Here is a 20356-nt window from a genome sequence, read left to right as displayed (position 1 = left end):
TTTTAGTGGGGTCTTTGTCTGGTTTTGGAATCAAGGTAATGCTGGCTTCATAGAAAGAGTTTGGAAATTTTCCTTCCATTTCTATTTTTTGGAACACCTTCAAGAAAATAGGTGTTAACTCTTCCTTAAATGTTTGGTAGAATTTCCCTGGAAAGTCATCTGGCCCTGGACTCTTGTTTTTTGGCAGATTTTTAATTACTAATTCGATTTCTTTACTGGTTATAGGTCTTCAAATTTTCTATTTCTTCCTGTTTCCATTTTGGTAGTTTATATGTTTCTAGGAATTTGTCCATTTCTTCTAGATTGCCCATTTTATTGGCATATAATTGCTCATAATATTGTCTTATTATTGTTTTTATTTCTGCTGTGTTGGTTGTGAGCTCTCCTCCTTCATTCTTGATTTTATTTATTTGGGTCCTTTCCTTTTTCTTTTTGATCAAACTCGCTAGTGGTTTATCAATTTTGTTAAATCTTTCAAAGAACCAGCTTCTGGTTTCATTGATCTGTTCTACTGTTATTTTTGTTTGTTTGTTTGTTTGTTTGTTTGTTTTGGTTTTGATAGCATTGATTTCTGCTCTAATCTTTATTATTTCCTGTCTTCTGCTGGTTTTGGGCTTTATTTGCTGTTCTTTTTCCAGCTTTTTAAGGTGTAAGGTTAGGTTGTGTATCTGAGACCTTTCTTTCTTCTTTAGGAAGGCCTAGATTGTTATATACTTCCCTCTTATGACTGCCTTTGCTGTGTCCCAGAGGTGCCCCCCATTTTCTTAACTCTTCCTAGAAGTCACCAGGATTGCCAGCTCCTGACTTGGGTTAGTCATCTACAGAGGCCCCCAGTGTACTTAAGGATAATTGTTGTAGGGGCTGCCCACATGTCCCCTCTGTGGGTCCCAGTGTGTTCCTGCCAGAGCTGGAGCCACCTTCCCATCTTCCCTTGTGGCTGGGCTGCCCAAGTGACAGTGTATGGCCAATGAGCTGTGTGTGTGCCCCTTCTGGGCCTGGCGCAGAAACCCATTCCATCATGATTTGGTTGGGGGAGACCCGGGGAGGGCTGTTAATGGGCTCCTGAAGCACATGGTGCTCCTAAGTCTGTGGTCAAGAGGTGGCACTTTTGAGAATGAGTGGGTGCTAAGCAGACAGTGTGTAGGGACAATATGCATATACTAGGACTGGGCACAGGGCATGTCATCATCCTGAGCACCTGGTTGCACGTTGCCCTTCTTCACCAGTCAAACCACTGAGACTTGGTTGTTTATATAGCAGCTAGCCCGTATGGTCCCTTGTTCCAGACACTTGCTATTTTGAATAATGCTATAGAGTCCTGAGACTTTTTGTGTGCATGTGTGAGTGTATCTTTAGGAAAAATTCTTAGAAGAATTGCTATCGTAAAGGATGTGTCCCTCACCCCCTTTTCTTTTAAATATTAGATACATGTGGCTAAATTGCTCCTTAGACATTGTAAACTAACTGATACACCCACAGTTATGTATAGGAGTGTAGGTTTCCCCACGTTTTCCCCAGTGGAGTCTTTACAAACCTTTGGATCTTTACCAATCCAACTGTTATAAAATTCTATCTCACAGTTTCCATTTGAATTTATTTTAATATTTTGAAATGTCTACTCATGGAAATGTGATGACCTTTCTTCTGTCCACCTCACTCATAACATTACCTTCACCATATTTCACTCTTAGAATTTCTAGAATTTGTCAATTTTACTGACATGGGTGTTTGCATATGCTGTTCACTGCTTGGAAAGCTCTTCCCCTAGGTCTTTCCTTAGTAAACTGGTATGGTTTGAATGTTTGTGTACCCCCCAAATTCATGTGTTCATATCATAACCTTTAAGGTGATGTATTAGTGCATGAGGCCTTTTGGAGATGAATGTGATTAGTACTCTTGTAAAAGAGGCGCTGGAGAGATCCCTTGCCCGTTCTGTCATGTGTGATTACAATGAGATTACAATGAGATTACAATTACAATCAGAGGGCTACCTCTGATGAAACCAGCCCTTATCAGACACCAAATCTGCCAGCACCTTGATCTTAGACCTCCAAGACCCTAGAACTGTGAGAAATACATGTTTGCTATTTATAAGCCACACAGTTTATGGTGTTTTTGTTACAGCAGCCTGAATGGACTGATACATAGATTCTTTCTTATCCTTTAGACTCAGCTCAAATGTCACCTCTTCCAAAAAAATAATTGTTTGGTATGTAAATCTAGAGTGGTTCTGTTTTTCCCCTCTTTCCATTATTTACTTCATAGTATTTTTCAAACCCATCATTATTTAATTGTTGGTTTGTACACCATACTGAAAGGTAAGTTACATGAAAACAAGGAAGTGATTTGTCCTGATGGTTGTTGCATGGCCAGCACCTAGCATTCTGTCTGACAGGTGGTAGGTTCCTGTAGCAAACATTGTCACTTTATCTCCTCAGCCCACTTCTGACTTCCGTTCTCCAATGGTGGTGGAGAGTTCCCACGAATGCTGCCACCTCAGTTAGCTCTTTGCTGTCCTCTTTAGAGCTTACCTTAGAACTTTATCTGGAGCTGGCACAGCCTGGAACTTGAAGGAAGTTAACCTATAACTTATTGGGGTTGAATGCCTCAGCCTTCCATGCTTCATAGGGGCTGTATTGAGCTTTAGTTGCCCATGGTGGTAACTAGCTCAGTCATGCCCAACCCCTTGGGTTGACTTTTCCTTCTGCCTTGGTGCCCTTTCCCAAATAAACTACTTACACCTAAGCTTTTGTCTCAGACTATCTTTGAGGAAACCCAAACCAAGGCAATGCTCAGTAAATATTTGTTGAAGAAATGCATAGATTAATTGTAGTGTTTCTTCAGCTTTCACTGGTGAGCCCGGAAGAAGCAGCTCAGTCCTGCAGGTGGAAAATGATGGAAGCCAATTGACACCTATTGTGGACATGCAGGAAATGGGACAGATAACTATGATATGGGCTGTGGCAGAAAATGTGTACAAGTGCTCTGACAGCAGGGAGGTGTAGCAAACATTGTCACCAAAGGCCCTGCTTTTGGGAGGTGAATATTTTAGAAGAGGTAGATGAATGATTAAATTTCCTTAGTTTACCCAATGTGACTAAGGACAGAGTGGAGGATGCCCACTATTTTGTGCAGCTGCCTGTTCATATTTGTCCATCTACTCACATCAATCCAGGAGGACATCTGCAAATCTGTGTTACACAAAACACTATAACATGGACTCCATAGTGTCCTGATAGTAGATGGTACCACAGTATCCCTTACCCATATCCTTCCTACTGGAAGCACCAGTGATTCTCCCCATAACAGCTTTCTTTTGGCCCAAGCATGCACAACAACTGGAAGTGCTAGGGAGCTAATGTTACCCCTCAGCCGATGACAGGTGTGAATATCTTAGATCCATTGCCACTCCCTTCCTCGCCCCTCAAGTGGGACAATACTCTGGCATGTTCTACAGTGGAATCGAGCCCCAGTTGTGCAAAGTAGTGACCCATATTGGCTTTCTTCCTATCCCTGTCTAACTATCCCTGTTCCCTGGGGTCACCTCCCAAGTAAACTACACTCCTTTCTCAGGATTTATTTTTATGGGGTGGTTTGTTCTTTTTTTAAAAAAAGAAATGTTAATGTTTATTATGGGGAGACAAAGCATGAGCATGGGAGGGGCAGAGAGAGGAGGAGACACAGAATCCAAGGCAGGTTCCAGGCTCTGAGCACAGAGCCCAACACGGGGCTTGAACTCACAAACCACAAGATCATGACCTGAAGTTGGACGCTTAACCGAGAGAGCCACCTAGGCACCCCTATGGGGTGGGTTGTTCTAAGACACCCATTGCTCATAGGTCATTTTGATAATAATACCAAGTAAAATATCTTAGTCACTTCTGATTCCTTGAAGAATATAACCACAAATTACTTTCTCATCCAAATTCTTTTTCTTTAACTCTCCAGAAAAGTCAGATCCTCTGCACTCATGGCTAGTCTTCCATTTTCCAAAATCTAGTACACACACACATAGAAGATGTGAAGGAAACCTTATCCTTAACTAGAGGAGGTGGACTTTTTATTTCTACCTGCCATGTTGGTCATCACAAGATCTCCTTTGACTTCCTGATATATGCTCAACAGAGGCCACCTGTACCATAATGAAAATCTAATTGGGGCACCAAGAAGTGCAGGTATAAGAAGCATAAGTAAAGTTCTGGGTGACTGGGTTAACTATCAAGAGGAGAGACAGACTGGTGTGGATGACTGTCCTGTTTAATTCCTCAAGTGGCTGTGTTTTTGTTCTCCTCCCCTCTGTGGAGGCCCTTAACTTTTTAATCACTAAATATGAAGATGCCCTTTGTCAGATTAAGAAAACTTCCTTTTAAGGACTTTAAGTTTAGTTTAAGAGTTAAAAAAATCATAGTGGATGTCAATTTTATTTTGTGCATTTTATTAATCTATGGAGGCAATCATATGAGTTTTCTCCATTATTTTGTAAATGTGATAAATTAAATTCTTTTTAAAAAAGTATTTAGTACATTTTTGGGAGAGCACAAGCAGGGGAGGGGCAGAGAGAATCCAAAGTGGACTCTGTGCTGACAGGTTGACAGCAGCAAGCCTGATATGGGGCTCAAACTCACAAACTGCAAAATCATGACCTCAGCTGAAGTTGGACACCCAATGGACTAAGCCACCCAGGTGCCCCAAATTCTAATGTTGAATCATTCCTGATTCCCAATAGATAGTATGTTGTTTTTTTTTGTTTGTTTGTTTTTTTATACCTTGTTGGATTTGATTTGCTAATATGGGCTTTAGGCTCTTTGTTTCTATGTTCATGAAAGAGGTTAGCTTCTAATTTTCTTTCATACATTGTACTTATTTGGATATATGGTCATGGTTATATTGCCTTACAAAGGGAATTGAAAATTAAACAACAACAACCTCCTAAGAGAGTTTGTGTTGTTTTGAATTTTCTATTCCTTGCACATTTGAGAGAATATGCCTGTTTTCTACGTGAAACATTTTAAACTGCTGATTCCATTTCTAATCATTCAAGTGTTCTATTTATTTTTCAGGCAATTTTGGTATATTTCTGGTGAAAAATTTTCCCATTTCACCTAAGTTCTCAACTTTATTGGCATAACATTGCTCATATCTTATCTCCTTAGCATTTGTAGTTATAGTCTCTCTTGCACTAATAATATTACTTCTTTTTGTCCTGTTTCTTTTTCTTGATCAACATTCCAGAAATTTAAATATTTGGTTACATTTTCCCTGCAAGAACTAACTTCTAGCTTTGTTAAACAACTCCATTATATCTGTGTGATATTTTAAAATTTCTCTCATCTTTATTTTATCTTTCTTCCTACTTTATTTGAGTATATTCAGTTTTTTCCTTTTTCTAATTAATCATCTCATTAATATTTAGCCTTCTTTCCTAATGTATTTAAAGCTTTAAATTTTCAAGTACCACATTAGCTCTATCCTACAAATCTTGCTATATTGTCTTTTTATAATTGTTGGCTTGAAAAATTTTCTAAATTCCATTACAAAATCTCTCTGTCCACGAGTTATTTAGAAATATGTTTTTAGGAGTGACTGGGTAGCTCGGTTAAGCATCTGACTTTGGCTTAGTTCATGATCTCATGGTCTGTGTGTTCGAGCCCCACATTGGGCTCTGTGCTGACAGCTCGGAGCCTGGAGCCTGCTTCGAATTCTGTGTCTCCCTCTCTCTCTGCCCCTCCCCTGCTCACTCTCTGTCTCTCTCTCTCTTAAAAATAAACATTAAAAATTTAAAAAAATATGTTTTAAATTTTTTGAATTAATTTCTAAAATTAACATTTTACTTAGTAAATTCTCACCTGATTGCATTGTAGCCTGGGGATGTAATCTCTATAATATCCATTCTTTGAAAATTATTGAGAGTAGCTTTGCATCTACTAATTTTAAGTTGTATTTGAGAAGGGTATTTGAGGAAAATGTGTGTGTTTCAGATGTTGAGTGAATAAAATACCCACTATATCACACTTGTGATATTGATAAGCTGAAGTGCTGAAATGAGATCCCACCATAGGTCTAAAGAGAATAGAAGATGATTGTTTGCCATCCTAGTGACGCAGGGCTGGGAGCCCTGCTCCCTACCAACTGTCATCCTAGGACCCACGTTCATGGGCACTGCTATGCTCAACATGTGCTGTCTAAGGCCATCCTCTCAGCAGCATCTACATTCCAGTAGGCCAGGAATGTATCTGTTTTCTTCACCTTTGTTCCTCCAGACAGTATACATTTACTAAGTATTTGTTAAATATATGAACCAATGAATGAAGAAAAGATGCCCTCCTAGTTAACATACTAGCAAAATTTAATAAACAGATGTTTTTTTTCTTTTCAAACTGCTTAATTATTTTCAATTGGCAATACATTATTATGGCTTAAAATTTTAAAGGTACAAAATTATGTACAGCAATAATTTTCTCAGCTTCCCAGTTCCCCTTCCTGGTTTACAGCTTGTTTATATTCCCCAGAGGTATTTTATATATACAAAAGCATCCATGCGTATGTATAGACTTGTTTCTAATGTATTTTTCAATCATAGTAACATGCATCATCCTTAACCTTATATATTCCATTATTTCTGAATTCACATTTCTGAGGATGTGTCAGTTTGTTTATGGGACATTAGGTGGCAGTATATTACCAGAAGATGGAGGCAGAGTGGAGGGTGAGAGTAGGAGTGGGTTGTGTGTATGTTGGGGGATCTTCCCAAAAATTGAACAGCAGTTTCACATGGTTATCCTCTGCACAACAGGTCTCCTGAGCATGTGTGTCAGTGCATGTGTGTAGGTAAATGGCTACCCAATTTTAATAAATGAGGGCTTGGTTGAATTTTAAATCTATTATAAAAATTGAGTGTAAAATCTGACACAGGACTTTAGTTTGTTGAGAAAAACACTATTTTAGAGCCACTCCAGACTCCCCTACAAGCCTTCCAAGATCATGCATGTGCACGTGTTTCCTCCCTCAAAATTGTTAGCCTCAAATGATTTAAACCCACACAGTACTTATAATCTGAGGTGTTAAAGTAACAATGAAAGCACCCTTACTTTCTCCATGCTTTAGATTTTCCCTTGCTTTAAAAAATTGACTCCTTTTCCCACATGTGGTCCTTGCCTCAGGCACACAGCTATGCTTCCCCTCTGTCCTGGTGACAATGACTCCCCTATTTCTCCTACTCCCTTCTAGTGAAGTTCTAGGAAATGTAAGGAAAGAAGTGTATACATTTCCTTTAATAAAACCCCTACTCTCATCAAAGATTGCATTCTATGCACATTATTGTATATACATTTTTCATTTAACAGTGTACCCTGGAAGGGCACCTGGGTGGCACAGTCAGTTGAGAGTCCAACTCTTGATTTCAGCTCAGGTCATGATCCCAGGGTCATGGGACTGAGCCCTGCATGGGTCTCTGTGCTGAGCATGGAGCCTGCTTAAGATTCTCTCTCTCTTTCTATCTTTCTCCCTCTGTTTCTCTCCCTCACTCACACAAGCACACACACTCTCTAAAATAATTATAAATGATGATACACTATCTATCCTTGAACACATGCCACCTCTTGTCTTTTTACCTTTATAGGCAAGCCCAAACTCACCTCATAGAAAACACACAAAAGGTAATTTTAAACAAGACCTTTTTGATCTTACTATGTCTTCCTTTCATTTCTATCTTTATTCTATACACATTCCTTTTCCTCCTTTTAATTCCTATTATTCTTCTTGTCTCACCAATCAGTACCCTGCATCCTCTTGCTTTTTCCCGTAAGGTGACCTTCAGCCTCTCCCACTAGAACAGACACACTCTGAGGACCTGGACCTGGGACTCATCTCTTTGCATTCCCATGCTTGGCCCAGTGGCTGGCAAATTCAGATTAAAATCTGGATTTGTGTCTGCTGGGTAAACAAATTTGTATGCCAATATATTAGATTTTAGGATTGTTACAAATATGTAACACCCTCAAGGATCAAACATCTGTCTGCTAAACAGTTAAGCAACAAAACTATATATAATAGACTGTATGGAGCAGACTAATTGCTTAACTTAAATGCTATAATTAGTATTCTTACTAAGGTTCTTCCTAAGGCACTCTCCTACATAGCCAGTGCACTCATCAAAATTAGAAACTTAACACTAATGCAGTACTATCATGGAACCCACATAGACCGAGTTTCACTGATTGTACCAAAAGTGTCTTTTGTAGCAAAAACACAACAGAACAAAAAATTCTTTCCTTTATCTTTCTTCCTTTGTGGTCCAGAATATAATTCTGGATCATGTACTGAATTCAGTTGTCTCTGCCAGTCTTTTTCAATGTAGAATAGACCCTCAGCCTTTCCTTGTATTTCATGACCTTGTCATTTTTGAAGAACATGCACCAGTTACTTTGTAGAATGTATCTCAGTTTGGGTTGGTCTGATGTGTCTTCATGATTCAATTCAGGTTATGTATTTTGGGCAGAAGTGATTTACCACAAAAGTGATGTGTTCTCAGCGCCTCTCAGAGCCCTGATGGCTCATTATTGGTGATGTTAACTTTACTCACTTGGTTGAGATAGTATCTGCTAGGTTTCTTCACTTTGTTACATACACCCTTCAAATTAATTCCTCAGAAAATGATTATTATCTTCATTCTATAGATGAGCAAACTGAGGCACAATGATGTAGATACCTTGCCGAAAATCATACTAATAAGCCAGGATCCCGACCCAGACATTCAGGCTCCAAAGCAAACACTTTTAGCTGCCAAACCAAAAGTAACTTGTTGGGGATAGAAGACTTGATGTGCTTGGCCTGTGGAGAACCACTGGAGGGCAGAGAATATGAGGATGGACAGAAAGGTGGAGTGGAATGGGCTAAGCTTCTTTATCAGTATGTCTGGCTTGGGGCTTGGTGCATTACTCTGGATAATTTTGTTAACGGTGGCCTGAGGATGGCTTGTGCTGACCTGGCTGTCCTCTGGAGTGTCAGAGCTGGACCGGCTTGAGATTATCACTCCAAATCCTCATTCTGAGGGTAAGTTCCTTGTAGTTGTTGGGAGGTCATGATGTTCCCCCAATCTTGATTTCTTGGCTATATCCATCACTTACATTGTAGAAGCATAGTGAAAGAGTTGTTATAATTGAGTCATGGACAAAAAGAGTTGATCTATATTTTGGAATGCCATGTGAATAAGAGCTACATACCTGCTTCACAAATACATCCCTGTTTGTTAGTGTCCAAGCTCATCTAGGGCTAGAGACTCCCAGGTTTCAAGGCTTTATCTGAGCAGACCTACTCCTGATCCTTTGTTCTTCCCTCCAATTCTTTTGACCTGTCTTCTCTCAAGCCCTTTATGACCCTTGAAAGTCTCTTAAATTTCTTTAATGTTTATTCATTTTTTAGAGAGACAGGGAGACCCAGAATCTGCAACAGGCTTCAGGCTCTGAGCTGTCAGCACAGAGCCTGATGTGGGACTCAAACCCATGAACCACAAGATCATGACCTGAGCCAAAGTTGGACACTTAACTGACTGAGCCACCCCGGTGCCCCAAACTCTTGAAAGGCTCTTGGTCATCACTGTCTTGATTCCCCATTGCTGACCCAGCTGTGTCTTATAACATAGACTTCGCCATGCACTCCTTCTCCATACCTGGCAGAGCCCCAACTTTCACTCAGTCAAATTTCCTCTGCTCCACAGTAATATTTCCAGATTCTCAGTCTTAGTTTGGGTCCCTTTGGGAACCAAAGTCTAGAGCAGGAGGGAACTGGGGTATACATCAGCTTCTGTCAGTCATTTGCCAAGCTTTAATTTCTCTGCATATCTGGCCTGCTGTACATGCAGGCTCCGGAAGAGCCCTCAGGCACAGAGACCAGACAGGACATTTGGAGTTAACTATAGTTGATATCGGAAAGGTAGGATTTGGAGGCTATTTATGAGGGTACTGGAAACCTGGTTCTTAGTTAATATCTTAGGGCATTAGAGCAGAAAGGGAGTTCAGAGACAATCTAGTCTACTTTCTCCCCCTCTCCCAATGGAATCAGGGATAAACATTGTATCCTCAGTTATAAAGAGGAAACTCAGATGGAAAAATTTCCTGAATTTCCTCAAATTCCCTGAGCTTCACTCTTTTTTAATTTTATTTTTAAAATTTATTTTTATTCTTGACAAATGTAAATTCCAGTGTAGATAACACACAACATTATATTAGTTTCAGGTATACAATATAATGATTCAACAGTTCCACATATTACTCAGTGTTCCTCAAGTAAGTGTACTCTTAATTCCCTTTGCCTATTTCACCTATCACTCTACCCACCTCCCCTCCAGTAACCATCTGTTTGTTCTCTATGGTTAAGAGTCTGATTTTGGGGTGGATGGGTGGCTCAGTCAGTCAAGCATCTGACTTCAGATCAGGTCATGATCTCACAGTTCACAGGTTTGAGCCCTGCATTGGGCTCTGTGCTGACAGCACAGAGCCAGGAGCCTGCTTCAGATTCTGTATCTCCCTCTCTCTGCCCTCCCTTGTTCACGCTTTCTAAAATAAATAAACATTAAAAATTTTTTTTAAAATATTAAAAACAGTGTTTTTTGGTTGGTCTCTATTTTTTCTCTTTTGTTCATTTGTTTTGTTTCTTAAATTCCACATATTAATTAAATCATATAGTATTTGTCTTACTCTGGCTTATTTTGCTTAGTATTATACTCTCTAGATCCATCTATATTGTTGCAAAAGGCAAGATTTCATTCTTTTCATGGTTAATATTCCTGTGTGTGTGTGTGTGTGTGTGTGTGTGTGTACACATCACCTTTTCTTTATCCATCCCACTATTGATGGACAGTTGGGCTGCTTCTACAATTAGGTGTTATAAATAATGCTGCTACAAACATAAGGGTGCATGTATCTCTTTGAATTAATGTTTCTGTATTTTTTTGGGTAAATATCCAGTAGTGCAATTACTGGATCATAGGGTAGTTCTATTTTTAACTTTTTGAGGAATCTCCATACTGTTTTTCAGAGTAGGTGCACCAGTTTGCCTTCCCACCAACAGTGCACGAGGACTCCTTTCTTTCCATATCCTCACCAATACCCATTGTTTCTTGTGTTGTTGATTTTAGTCATTCTGACAGGTGTGAGGTGATACCTCATTGTAGTTTTGATATGTATTTCCCTGATGAGTGATGTTGAGCATTTTTTAAATGTGTCTTCTTGGTCATCTGTATGTCTTATTTGGAGAAATCTCTGTTCATGTCTTCTGTCCACTTTTAAATTGGATTATTTGGGATTTTTTTTTTGGTGTGTTTATGTTGAGATGTATAAGTTTTTTATATATTTTGGATACTAACCTTTTCCTGAATATGCTATTTGCAAATATGTTCTCCCATTCAGTAGCTTGTCTTTTAGTTTTGTTGGTTGTTTCCTTTGCTGTGAAGAAGGCTTTTATTTTGATATAGCCTCAATAGTTTATTTTTGCTTTTGTTTCTCTTGTCTCAGAAGACCTATCTAGAAAAAAATTGCTATGTCCAATGTCAGAGAAATTACTGCCTATCACTCTTATCATATGTAAAATGAAGATTAAAAATAATATCTAACCATTGGGTAGCACAGAGTAAACAACAAATGTTAGGTGTTATTTTAGGAGAAAAAGCCTTGTTGTACTAGTTAGCTATTGCCACAGTGCTATGTAACAAACCATCCTAAAACTCAGTGCACACAGTAGTAGCATTTCTGAAATGGTGGTGTAATGAGCACTGCAGACCCTTTCCCAAGCAAAACAAGCAAAACTGGTAAAAAATATTTAAAAGTAATAGCCACTTTAAGTCTGAAAATTCTAAGGGCATACAGCATATGGAAAAACACTTATTCAAGAAATTCTACTAACTCTGGGTAAGAACAGCGAGTGTCTGTGGCACTGAGGCATGATCATGATCTGTCTCCTCTCCCTCCATGAAGCTCTATTTTAGGTGGGTATAATCGAGAAAATGGACTCCTCTCCTCAGTTCTCAATCTTGGGTTACACCCCAGGAGGGAAAGACTACTAACATTTCTCATCTCCCTCCAGCTCCATGTTGCAGAACCTCTATTTCAGATAAGAGTAGCCAAGAGGTCTGTGGCTACCCTCTTCCACGTAGGCGCACCCACACGTAGGGCACAGGTTATACCCCAGGTATGGCAGGCCAGGAATACTGGGTCCTGGTTGCCCTTGCCCCAGCTCATTCATAAGCTAGACTTTCCATTCCAGAAAAAGCAGGCTGAGAAAACCTCAGAAAGCTGAGGGCTATATCCCTGCTCTAGTGTCATTCTAGTAAAGCAGGAGCATCATTCTAAGAGAAGGGCGGGGGGGGGGATGATTGTCCCTACCTCCAGAAACAAGGCAGTGGTGCAGAGGTTCTGTGAGGAAGAGACAGGTCATAAGAATAACAAAGACTTTGTAGTTCTCCTCAAGAGGACTGACTTTACATGGAATAGAACATGGGGAAGTTCAAGCCTAATCATAGTCTCAAAAGAAATGGATCGAGCCCTGTACTCTTCACTGACACCGAAGACCCTGCTTCAGATCCTCTGTCTCCCTCTCTCTCTGCCCCCACCTCAAAAATAAATAAACATTAAAAAAATTTTAAAAAGCAGTGGATATTTTGGTGGTTAGCAATTAAGAGGAGACTGGTAGCAACAAGGGAAATGGTGGGCCAGTTATGCTTTCAATAGAACCAGGGAAAGAGGTAGCTAGGAAGATCCCCACTGGAGTCAGAGCAAGCCTCAAACACTGATTCAAAACCTACTTTAATCCTTTAAAGGGGCCCCAAATTTTACTGGATCAGATTATAGAGCAATTTATGCCCCAGAATGTTGTCAGAAACAACAGAACAATCAGCTAGCAATTAGTGGAAGTTAAATCTGGGTACAATATCAGTAGAGACAGATGATCTAGAAACATAAAGGAAACATTTCTTTCCTCAGAGAAAGAGAAGTCAAAGCAAGTCCAACTAGGACCATTGTCATCCCTGGACAGAGGAAGGGTCAAAGTGACTGTGAAAGTGTCGAACATTGCGCTCTCTGAGGAGTGAAATAAAAGGTTGTTCATATGAGGGGAAAGAGACAGTGAAAACTTCCAGACAAATCAGTAAGCAAATAAGTGATTATAGACTTGGAATAAGTGTCCAGAATTGCTACAATATATTACCTAAAATGTCCAGTTTTCAATGAAAAAGAATGAGATATGCAAAGAAATAGGAAAGGGTGACCCATTCACAGGAAAAACGTAGTAGTAGTAGTAGTAGTAGAAATTATCCTTCAGGAAGCCAAGATGTTGGATTTACTAGACAAACACTTTAAACCAGCTATTGTTCAAATGAAAATATGTCTAAAGAATTAAAGGAAAGTAGGAGAACAATGTCTTGCCAAATAAAGAACATCAATAAAGAGATAGAAATTATTTTAAAAGAACCAGAGATTCTAGAGTTGGAAAAAGACAATTTCTGAAGTGAAAAATTACTAGAAGAGTTCAATAGCAGATTTGAACTAATGTAATCAAGAATCAGCAAATTTGAAGATAGATCAATTGAGATGATCAGTCTGAGGATTGGAAAGAAAAAAAAATGGACAAATGAACAGAGTATAAGAGACCTGTGGGACACCATCAACCATACAAACATACACATAATTAAATTTCTAGAAGGAAAGGAGGTAAAGGGGCACAAAGAAGATTTGAAGGAACAATAGTAATAAACTTCCCAAGTTTTATGGAAAACATTAATCTGCATATTTCGGAAGCTAAACTATTCCAAGTAGAATCAAAGAGATCTACACCAAGACACACCATAAACAAACTGCTGAAAGCCAAAAACAGAGAATCTTGAAAGCAGTGAGAGAGAAGTGATTCATTACCTAGGATGGATTCTCAATCAGAAACCATGGAGGCCAAAATGACACTGTCTTCTGAGTTTGAAAAGAAAAAAAAACCCACAAAATTATATTCAACAAAAATACCCTTCAAAATGAAAGAGAAATTAAGACATTTTCAGATAAAACCCAGGGAGTTTGTCACTAGTAGACCTGTCATACAAGAAATGCTAAAAAGAGTTTTTCAAGTTGAATATAAGGACACTAGACAATAATTTGAATCCACATGAAAAACCAAAGAATACTGAAAAGATAAATATATAGATTAAAATAAAAGACAGTATTCCGTATTTTTGTTTGTAAGCATTTTCCTTTCATATATGATTTAAAAGACAACTGTATAAGGGTGCCTGCGTGGCTCATTCAGTTAAGCTTCTGACTTGGGCTCACGTCATGATCTCACAGTTTGTGAGTTTGAGCCCTGCATCAGGCTCTGTATTGACAACTCAGAGCCAGAGTCTGCTCTGGATTCTGTGTCTCCCTCTCTCTGCCCCTCCCCCACTGTCTCTCTCTCTCAAAAATAAATAAATATTAAAAAAACCACAACTGTATAAAGCAATCATTATAAAATTGTATTGATAAACTCCTTACATATAAAGATGTCATTTGTTTCACAATAATAGGACAAAAGAGGGAGCAGGGAACAGAGCTACACTGGAGCAAAGTCTGTGTATTACTGAAATTTATTAGCCTTAGAACTAGATTATTACAAAAATTTTGTTTATTTATTCATTTTGAGAGAGAGAGCAAGCAGAGGAGGGGACAGAGAGAGAAGGAGACAGAATCCCAAGCAGGCTCCATGCTATCAGTGCAGAGACCAATGCAGTGCTTGAGCTCATGAACGATGAGATCATGACGTGAGCCAAAATCAAGAGTCATACGCTTAACTGACTGAACCACCCAGGCACCCTGGGCCTAGATTATTTTAAGTTTTTTTTTTTTTTAAGTTCTTAGTTTATTAATCCTCTCATGAAAAATCTGCACAAATGCCAGATAGTCCCTGAAGCATCTTTACTCCTTCTGTTGTCCAATCTCCAGCTCACTTTTTGCCAGCACCAACATTAGCTTTTGCAGTTCCCCTGACTTTCTTCATTCGGTTCTTGCGTTCCTTCCGCTGTTTTCTCCACGTCTTTTTCTTCTCATACAGGCCATGTCGTGCAAGTCTATGTTTGGGTTCATTTTTCTTTGCATAATCCAAGGAATCATAAATCATGCCAAAGCCAGTTGTCTTGCCACCTCCAAAATGGGTTCTGAATCCAAATACAAAGATGACATCTGGTGTGGTCTTGTACATTTTGGCTAGTTTTTCCCGAATTTCTGTCTTAGGTACTGTTGCCTTTCTGGGGTGAAGAACATCGATGACCATCTGTTTCCGCTGAAGTAGTCGGTTGGTCATGAACTTCCTGGTCTGGATAGTTACTGTGTCATTCATGATGGCGGTCGAGCTTTAGGCAGCCAGGGAGGAAAAGAGCTAGATTATTTTAAGTTAATAAATTCATTGTAATCCCCAGGGCAATCACTAAGAAATTATAAAAAAAAATAATAAATAAACAGCAAGGGAATTAAAATGATATATTAGAAAATATTTAAATAGAGAAGGCAGTCATGGAGTAAGGGAAGAACCAAAAAGATGTAAGAATGTAGAAGACAAATAGCAAAATGAAAGACATAAATTCTACCTTATCAGTAATTATTTGGAATGTAAATGGATTAAACATTCCAATAAAAAGGCAAGGATTGCTGGAATGGGCTAAAAATGATCCAACTGCTCTATAAGCCAACCAGGAAAAGAGTTCCTTTATAAGCTAATTTATTAATGCTCTCTCAAGATAAGGCAACATTACACAATTAATTACATAATGAGAAGGAAAGGTCTTTCTGGATCACAGACACATAAACACACACAGATTGCTTCAATTATAGCCCTTTTCCCCACTAAATGATCTTGCCACCTTTGTTGAAAATCATTTAACATATATATACAGACTTACTTCTGTGCTCTTTATTCTATTCTATTGGTTTGTTTGTCTTTATGGTAGTATAGCTGTGGATTTCATAGATACCCTTTAATAGTTTGAGAATGTTCTCTTCGTTCCTAGTTTTTATCATGAAGCATGTTGGATTTTGGTCAAATGCTTTTGTGTCTGAGATAATCATGTGATTTTGTCCTTTTTTTTAATTATTAATACAGTGTTTGACACTGACTGATTTTCATATAACCAATCTTGCATTCCTTGAATGAATTACACTTGGTCATGCTACATAATCTTTTTTATGTGTTGGTGTCTTTGGTTTGCTGGTATTTTGTTGAGAGGTTTGCACTTATATTCATAAGAGAGATTGATCTATAGTATTCTTTTCTTGTTATGTCTTTGGTTTGGGTATCAGAGTAAAACGTGCTTTGTAAAATTAGTTGAAAAATGTTCCCTTCCATTATATTTTGGGGGGTGAAAATGCATTGTGGTTTTTTTGTTTTTGTTTCTTTAAATTTTGGGTTTAAGCCATCTGGGCCTGGGGTTCTCTTTATAGGAAGGTTTGTTTGTTTTGTTTGTTTGTTTGGGGTGGAGGTTTTTTTTTAAATATGAAATTTATTGTCAAATTGGTTTCCATACAACAACATATCAAAAATTCACAAGAGAATTTCAATAGCACATTTGAACAGGTAGACAGAAGATTACTAAATGGAAGATGAGACAATTGAAATTATTCAAACCATAAGAGACTCTTAAAAACTGAGAATAAACTGAGGGTGTGGGTGGGAGGGGTGGGTGGGTGATGGGCATTGAGGAGGACACCTGTTGGGAGGAGCACTGGGTGTTGTATGGAAACAGTCACTTTCCTCTTGCTACTTTCAAGATTCTCTTTTTGTCTTTGTCTTTCAACAGTTTGATTATAAGGTGCCTTGCTGTGGATTTCTGAGTTTATTGAGCTTGTTAAATGCGTAATGTCTTTTATAAGATTTGGGAAGTTTTCAGCTATTATTTCTGCAACTATTCTTTCTCTCCCTTTCTCTCTTTCCTCTCCCTCTGGTACTCTCATTCTGCATATGTTGGTGTGCCTGATTGTGTTCCACAGGTGACTTAGGCTCTGCTTATTTTCCTTCACTGCTTTTCCTTTCTACTCTTCAGCTCAGGTCATGATCTCACTGTCTGTGGGTTTGAGCCCTGCGTCAGGCTCTGTGCTGACGGCTCAGAGCCTGGAGCCTGCTTCAGATTCTGTCTCCCTCTCTCGGCTCCTCCCCTGCTTGCACTCTGTCTCTGTCTCTCTCTCTCTCTCAAATAAAAAAACATTAAAAAGTTTATAAAAAATAAAAGCAAAGAAAACTGGATCTACACATGCCCCCCCCCCAAAAAATGAAGTTGGACCTTTACTTTACAACATATATAAAATGTAACTCAAAATAGATCGAAGACCACAATGTAAGAGCTAAAATAAAATTCTTAGAAGAAAACAGAAAAAAGCTCCATGACACTGGATAAGACAGTGATTTTTTGGATATGACACCAAAAGTACAGGCAAAGAAAGAAAAAATAAATTGACTACATCAAAATTAAAAACTCTTGTACACCAAAGACAGAGTGAAAAAAACCCACAGAATGGGATAAAATATTTGCAAATCATATACTTGTTAAGGGACTAATATATAAAAATATCTACAACTTCACAACAACAAAAAACAACCTGATTTTAAAATGGGCAAAAGACTTGAGTGGACATTTCTCTAAAGGTATACAAATGAACAGTAAACACATGAAAAGATGCTCAACATCACTAATTGTTAGGGGAATGCAAATCCAAACCACAATGTGATACCATTTTACATTCATTAGGATGGTTATTATTAGCAAAACAAAACAAAACAGAACAGAACAAATCTTTTTTTCCTTTTTTTTGAGAGAGAGAGTGGGGGTGGGAGAGTGGGAGGGGCAGAGGGAGAGGAAGAAACAATATCCCTTGATCTCACAACTGTGAGATCATGACCTCAGTCAAAATCAAGAGTCGGACACTTAACTGATTGAGCTCCCCAGACACCCTGAAAATAACAAGTCTTAACAAAATGTGGAGAAACTGGAACACTTCTGCACTGCTGGTGGGAATGTAAAATGATGCAGCTGTTACAGAGAGCAATATGGCAGTTATTCAAAAAATTAAAAATAGAATTACCATATAATCCAGCAATTCCAATTCTGGGTATATAACTAAAATAGTTGAAAGTAAAATATTTGTACACCCATGTTTATAGCCCCATTATTCACAGTAGCCAAAAGGTGGAAGCAACTAAAATTTCCATCAATGGATAAATGGATAAACACAATGTAGTACACCCATAAAATGGAATATTACTCAACCTGAAAAAGGAATAAAATACTGACACATGCTACAACATGGATAGACCTTGAAGACATTATGCTAAATGAAATAAGCCACACACAAAAGGACATGATTCCACTTCCTCTAATACGAAATATCTACAGTAGTCACATTCACAGAGACAAAAATAAAATGGTGGTTACCAGGGACTGGAGGTGGGAGAGAATGAGAGTTAGAGATTAATGTGGACAAAGTTTCAGTGTAGGAAGATGAAAAAGTTCTGGAGATGGATGGTTGTGATGGTTGCAGAACAACGCTAATGGACTTAATGCCACAGAACAGTAAACTTAAAAATGGTTGTATGATGCATTATATGTTATATGTATTTTATCACAATAAAAAAAAAACGCAGTTAACATCATATGCAGTGGTAGAAAACTAAATGTTTTTACCCATTATTAATAACAAGACAAGGGTACCAACTCTTGCAACTTCTATTCAACATTGCACTGGAGATTCTAGCTGGGGTAATTAGACAGGGAAAAGAAATAAAAGGAAACTTGGTTGGAAAAAAAGAATTAAAATTACCTCTATTTGCAGATGACATCATCTTATATATGGAAAATCCTAAGGAATACACTCATACACAAAAAAGCTTTTAGAACTAATAAATGAATTCAGCAAAGTGCCAGGATATAGGACTGATATAGTAAAACCAATCATCCTCAATGGGGAAAAACTGAGAGCTTTCCTCCTGAGATCAGGAATACAACAGGGATGCCCATTCTCACCAGTGTTGTTTAACATAGTGTTGGAAGTCCTAGCGTCGGCAATCAGACAACAAAAAGAAAATGCACCCAAATTGGCAAATAAGAAGTCAAAGTTTCACTCTTTGCAGATGACATTATACTCTACATGTGAAACCCAAAAGACTTCACCAAAAAACTGCTAGAGCTGATACATGAATTCAACAAAGTCACAGGATATAAAATCAATGTACAGAAATCAGTTGCATTTTTATACACCAAAAATTAAGCAATAGAAAGAGAAATAGAAACTAATCCCATTCACAATTGCACCAAAACCCATAAAATACCTAGGAATAAACCTAAACAAAGAGCTAAAAGATCAATATACTGAAAACTATAGAAACCTGTGAAAGAAATGGAAGAAGACACAAAGAAATGGAAAAACACTCCATGTTCATGGATTGGAAGAACAAACATTGTTAAAAATGTCAATACTACCCAAAGCAATCTACATGTTCAATGCAATCCCTATCAAAATAGCACCAGTATTCTTCACAGAGCTAGAACAATCCTAAAATTTGTGTGGAACCACAAAAGTCCCTGAAAAGCCAAAGTAATGTTGAAAAAGAAAACCAAAGCTGGAGTCGTCACAATCCCAGACTTAAACCTGTATTACAAAGTTGTAATTATCAAGACAGTGTGGTTTGGCACAAAAAACAGACACATAGATCAATGGAATAGAACAGAGAACCCAAAACTGGACCCACAAATATATGGCCAGCTAATCCTCAATAAAGCAGGAAAGAGTATCCAGTGGAAAAAAAGTGTCTTCAGCAAATGGTGCTGGGAGGACTGGATAGCAGCATGCAAAAGAATGAAACTGGACCACTTTCTCACACCATACACAAAAATAAATTAATAATGGATGAAATACCTAATGTGAGACAGGAAACCATCAAAATCCTAGAGGAGAACACAGGCAGCAACCTCTTTGACCTTGGCTGAAGTAACTTCTTACTTGACATGTCACCGAAGACAAGAGAAGCAAAAGCTAAAATGAACTATTGGGACCTCATCAAGATAAAAAGCTATAAACAATCAACAAAACTAAAAGACAACCAGTGAAATGGGAGAAGATATTTGCAAATGACATATCAGATAAAGGGTTAGTATCACAAGTCTACAAAGAACTTACCAAATGCAACACCCAAAATCATCCAGTGAAGAAACAGGCAAAAGACATGAACATTTTTCCAAAGAAGACATCCAGATGGCAAGTGGACACATGAAGAGATGCTCAAAATTGTGTATCATCAGGGAAATACAAATCAAAACCACAATAGATACCACCTCACACCAGTCAGAATAGCTAAAATTAAC

At 38.3% G+C, this 20356-nt stretch overlaps 1 protein-coding gene across 1 annotated transcript; it reads right to left on the bottom strand.

Moving 5' to 3' along the window:
• Nucleotides 1-14916: 14916 nt before the first annotated feature.
• LOC121012581 (40S ribosomal protein S24-like) lies at nt 14917-15383 on the bottom strand. Its single transcript, XM_040447907.1, has one exon. The coding sequence runs from the start codon at nt 15346-15348 to the stop codon at nt 14956-14958; it is 393 nt and encodes a 130-aa protein (XP_040303841.1). The 5' UTR covers nt 15349-15383; the 3' UTR covers nt 14917-14955.
• Between the last annotated feature and the right edge of the window lie 4973 nt (nt 15384-20356).

Source organism: Herpailurus yagouaroundi, unplaced genomic scaffold (assembly GCF_014898765.1).
Source record: "Herpailurus yagouaroundi ecotype Mexico unplaced genomic scaffold, PumYag 196, whole genome shotgun sequence".
Lineage (NCBI taxonomy): Eukaryota > Metazoa > Chordata > Mammalia > Carnivora > Felidae > Herpailurus > Herpailurus yagouaroundi.
This window is presented reverse-complemented; position numbering and strand designations above follow the sequence as displayed.

What these genes read in the sequence shown, in the direction of transcription:
- LOC121012581 (XM_040447907.1), bottom strand. Translation starts at nt 15,348, where the DNA reads ATGAATGACACAGTAACTATCCAGACCAGGAAGTTCATGACCAACCGA.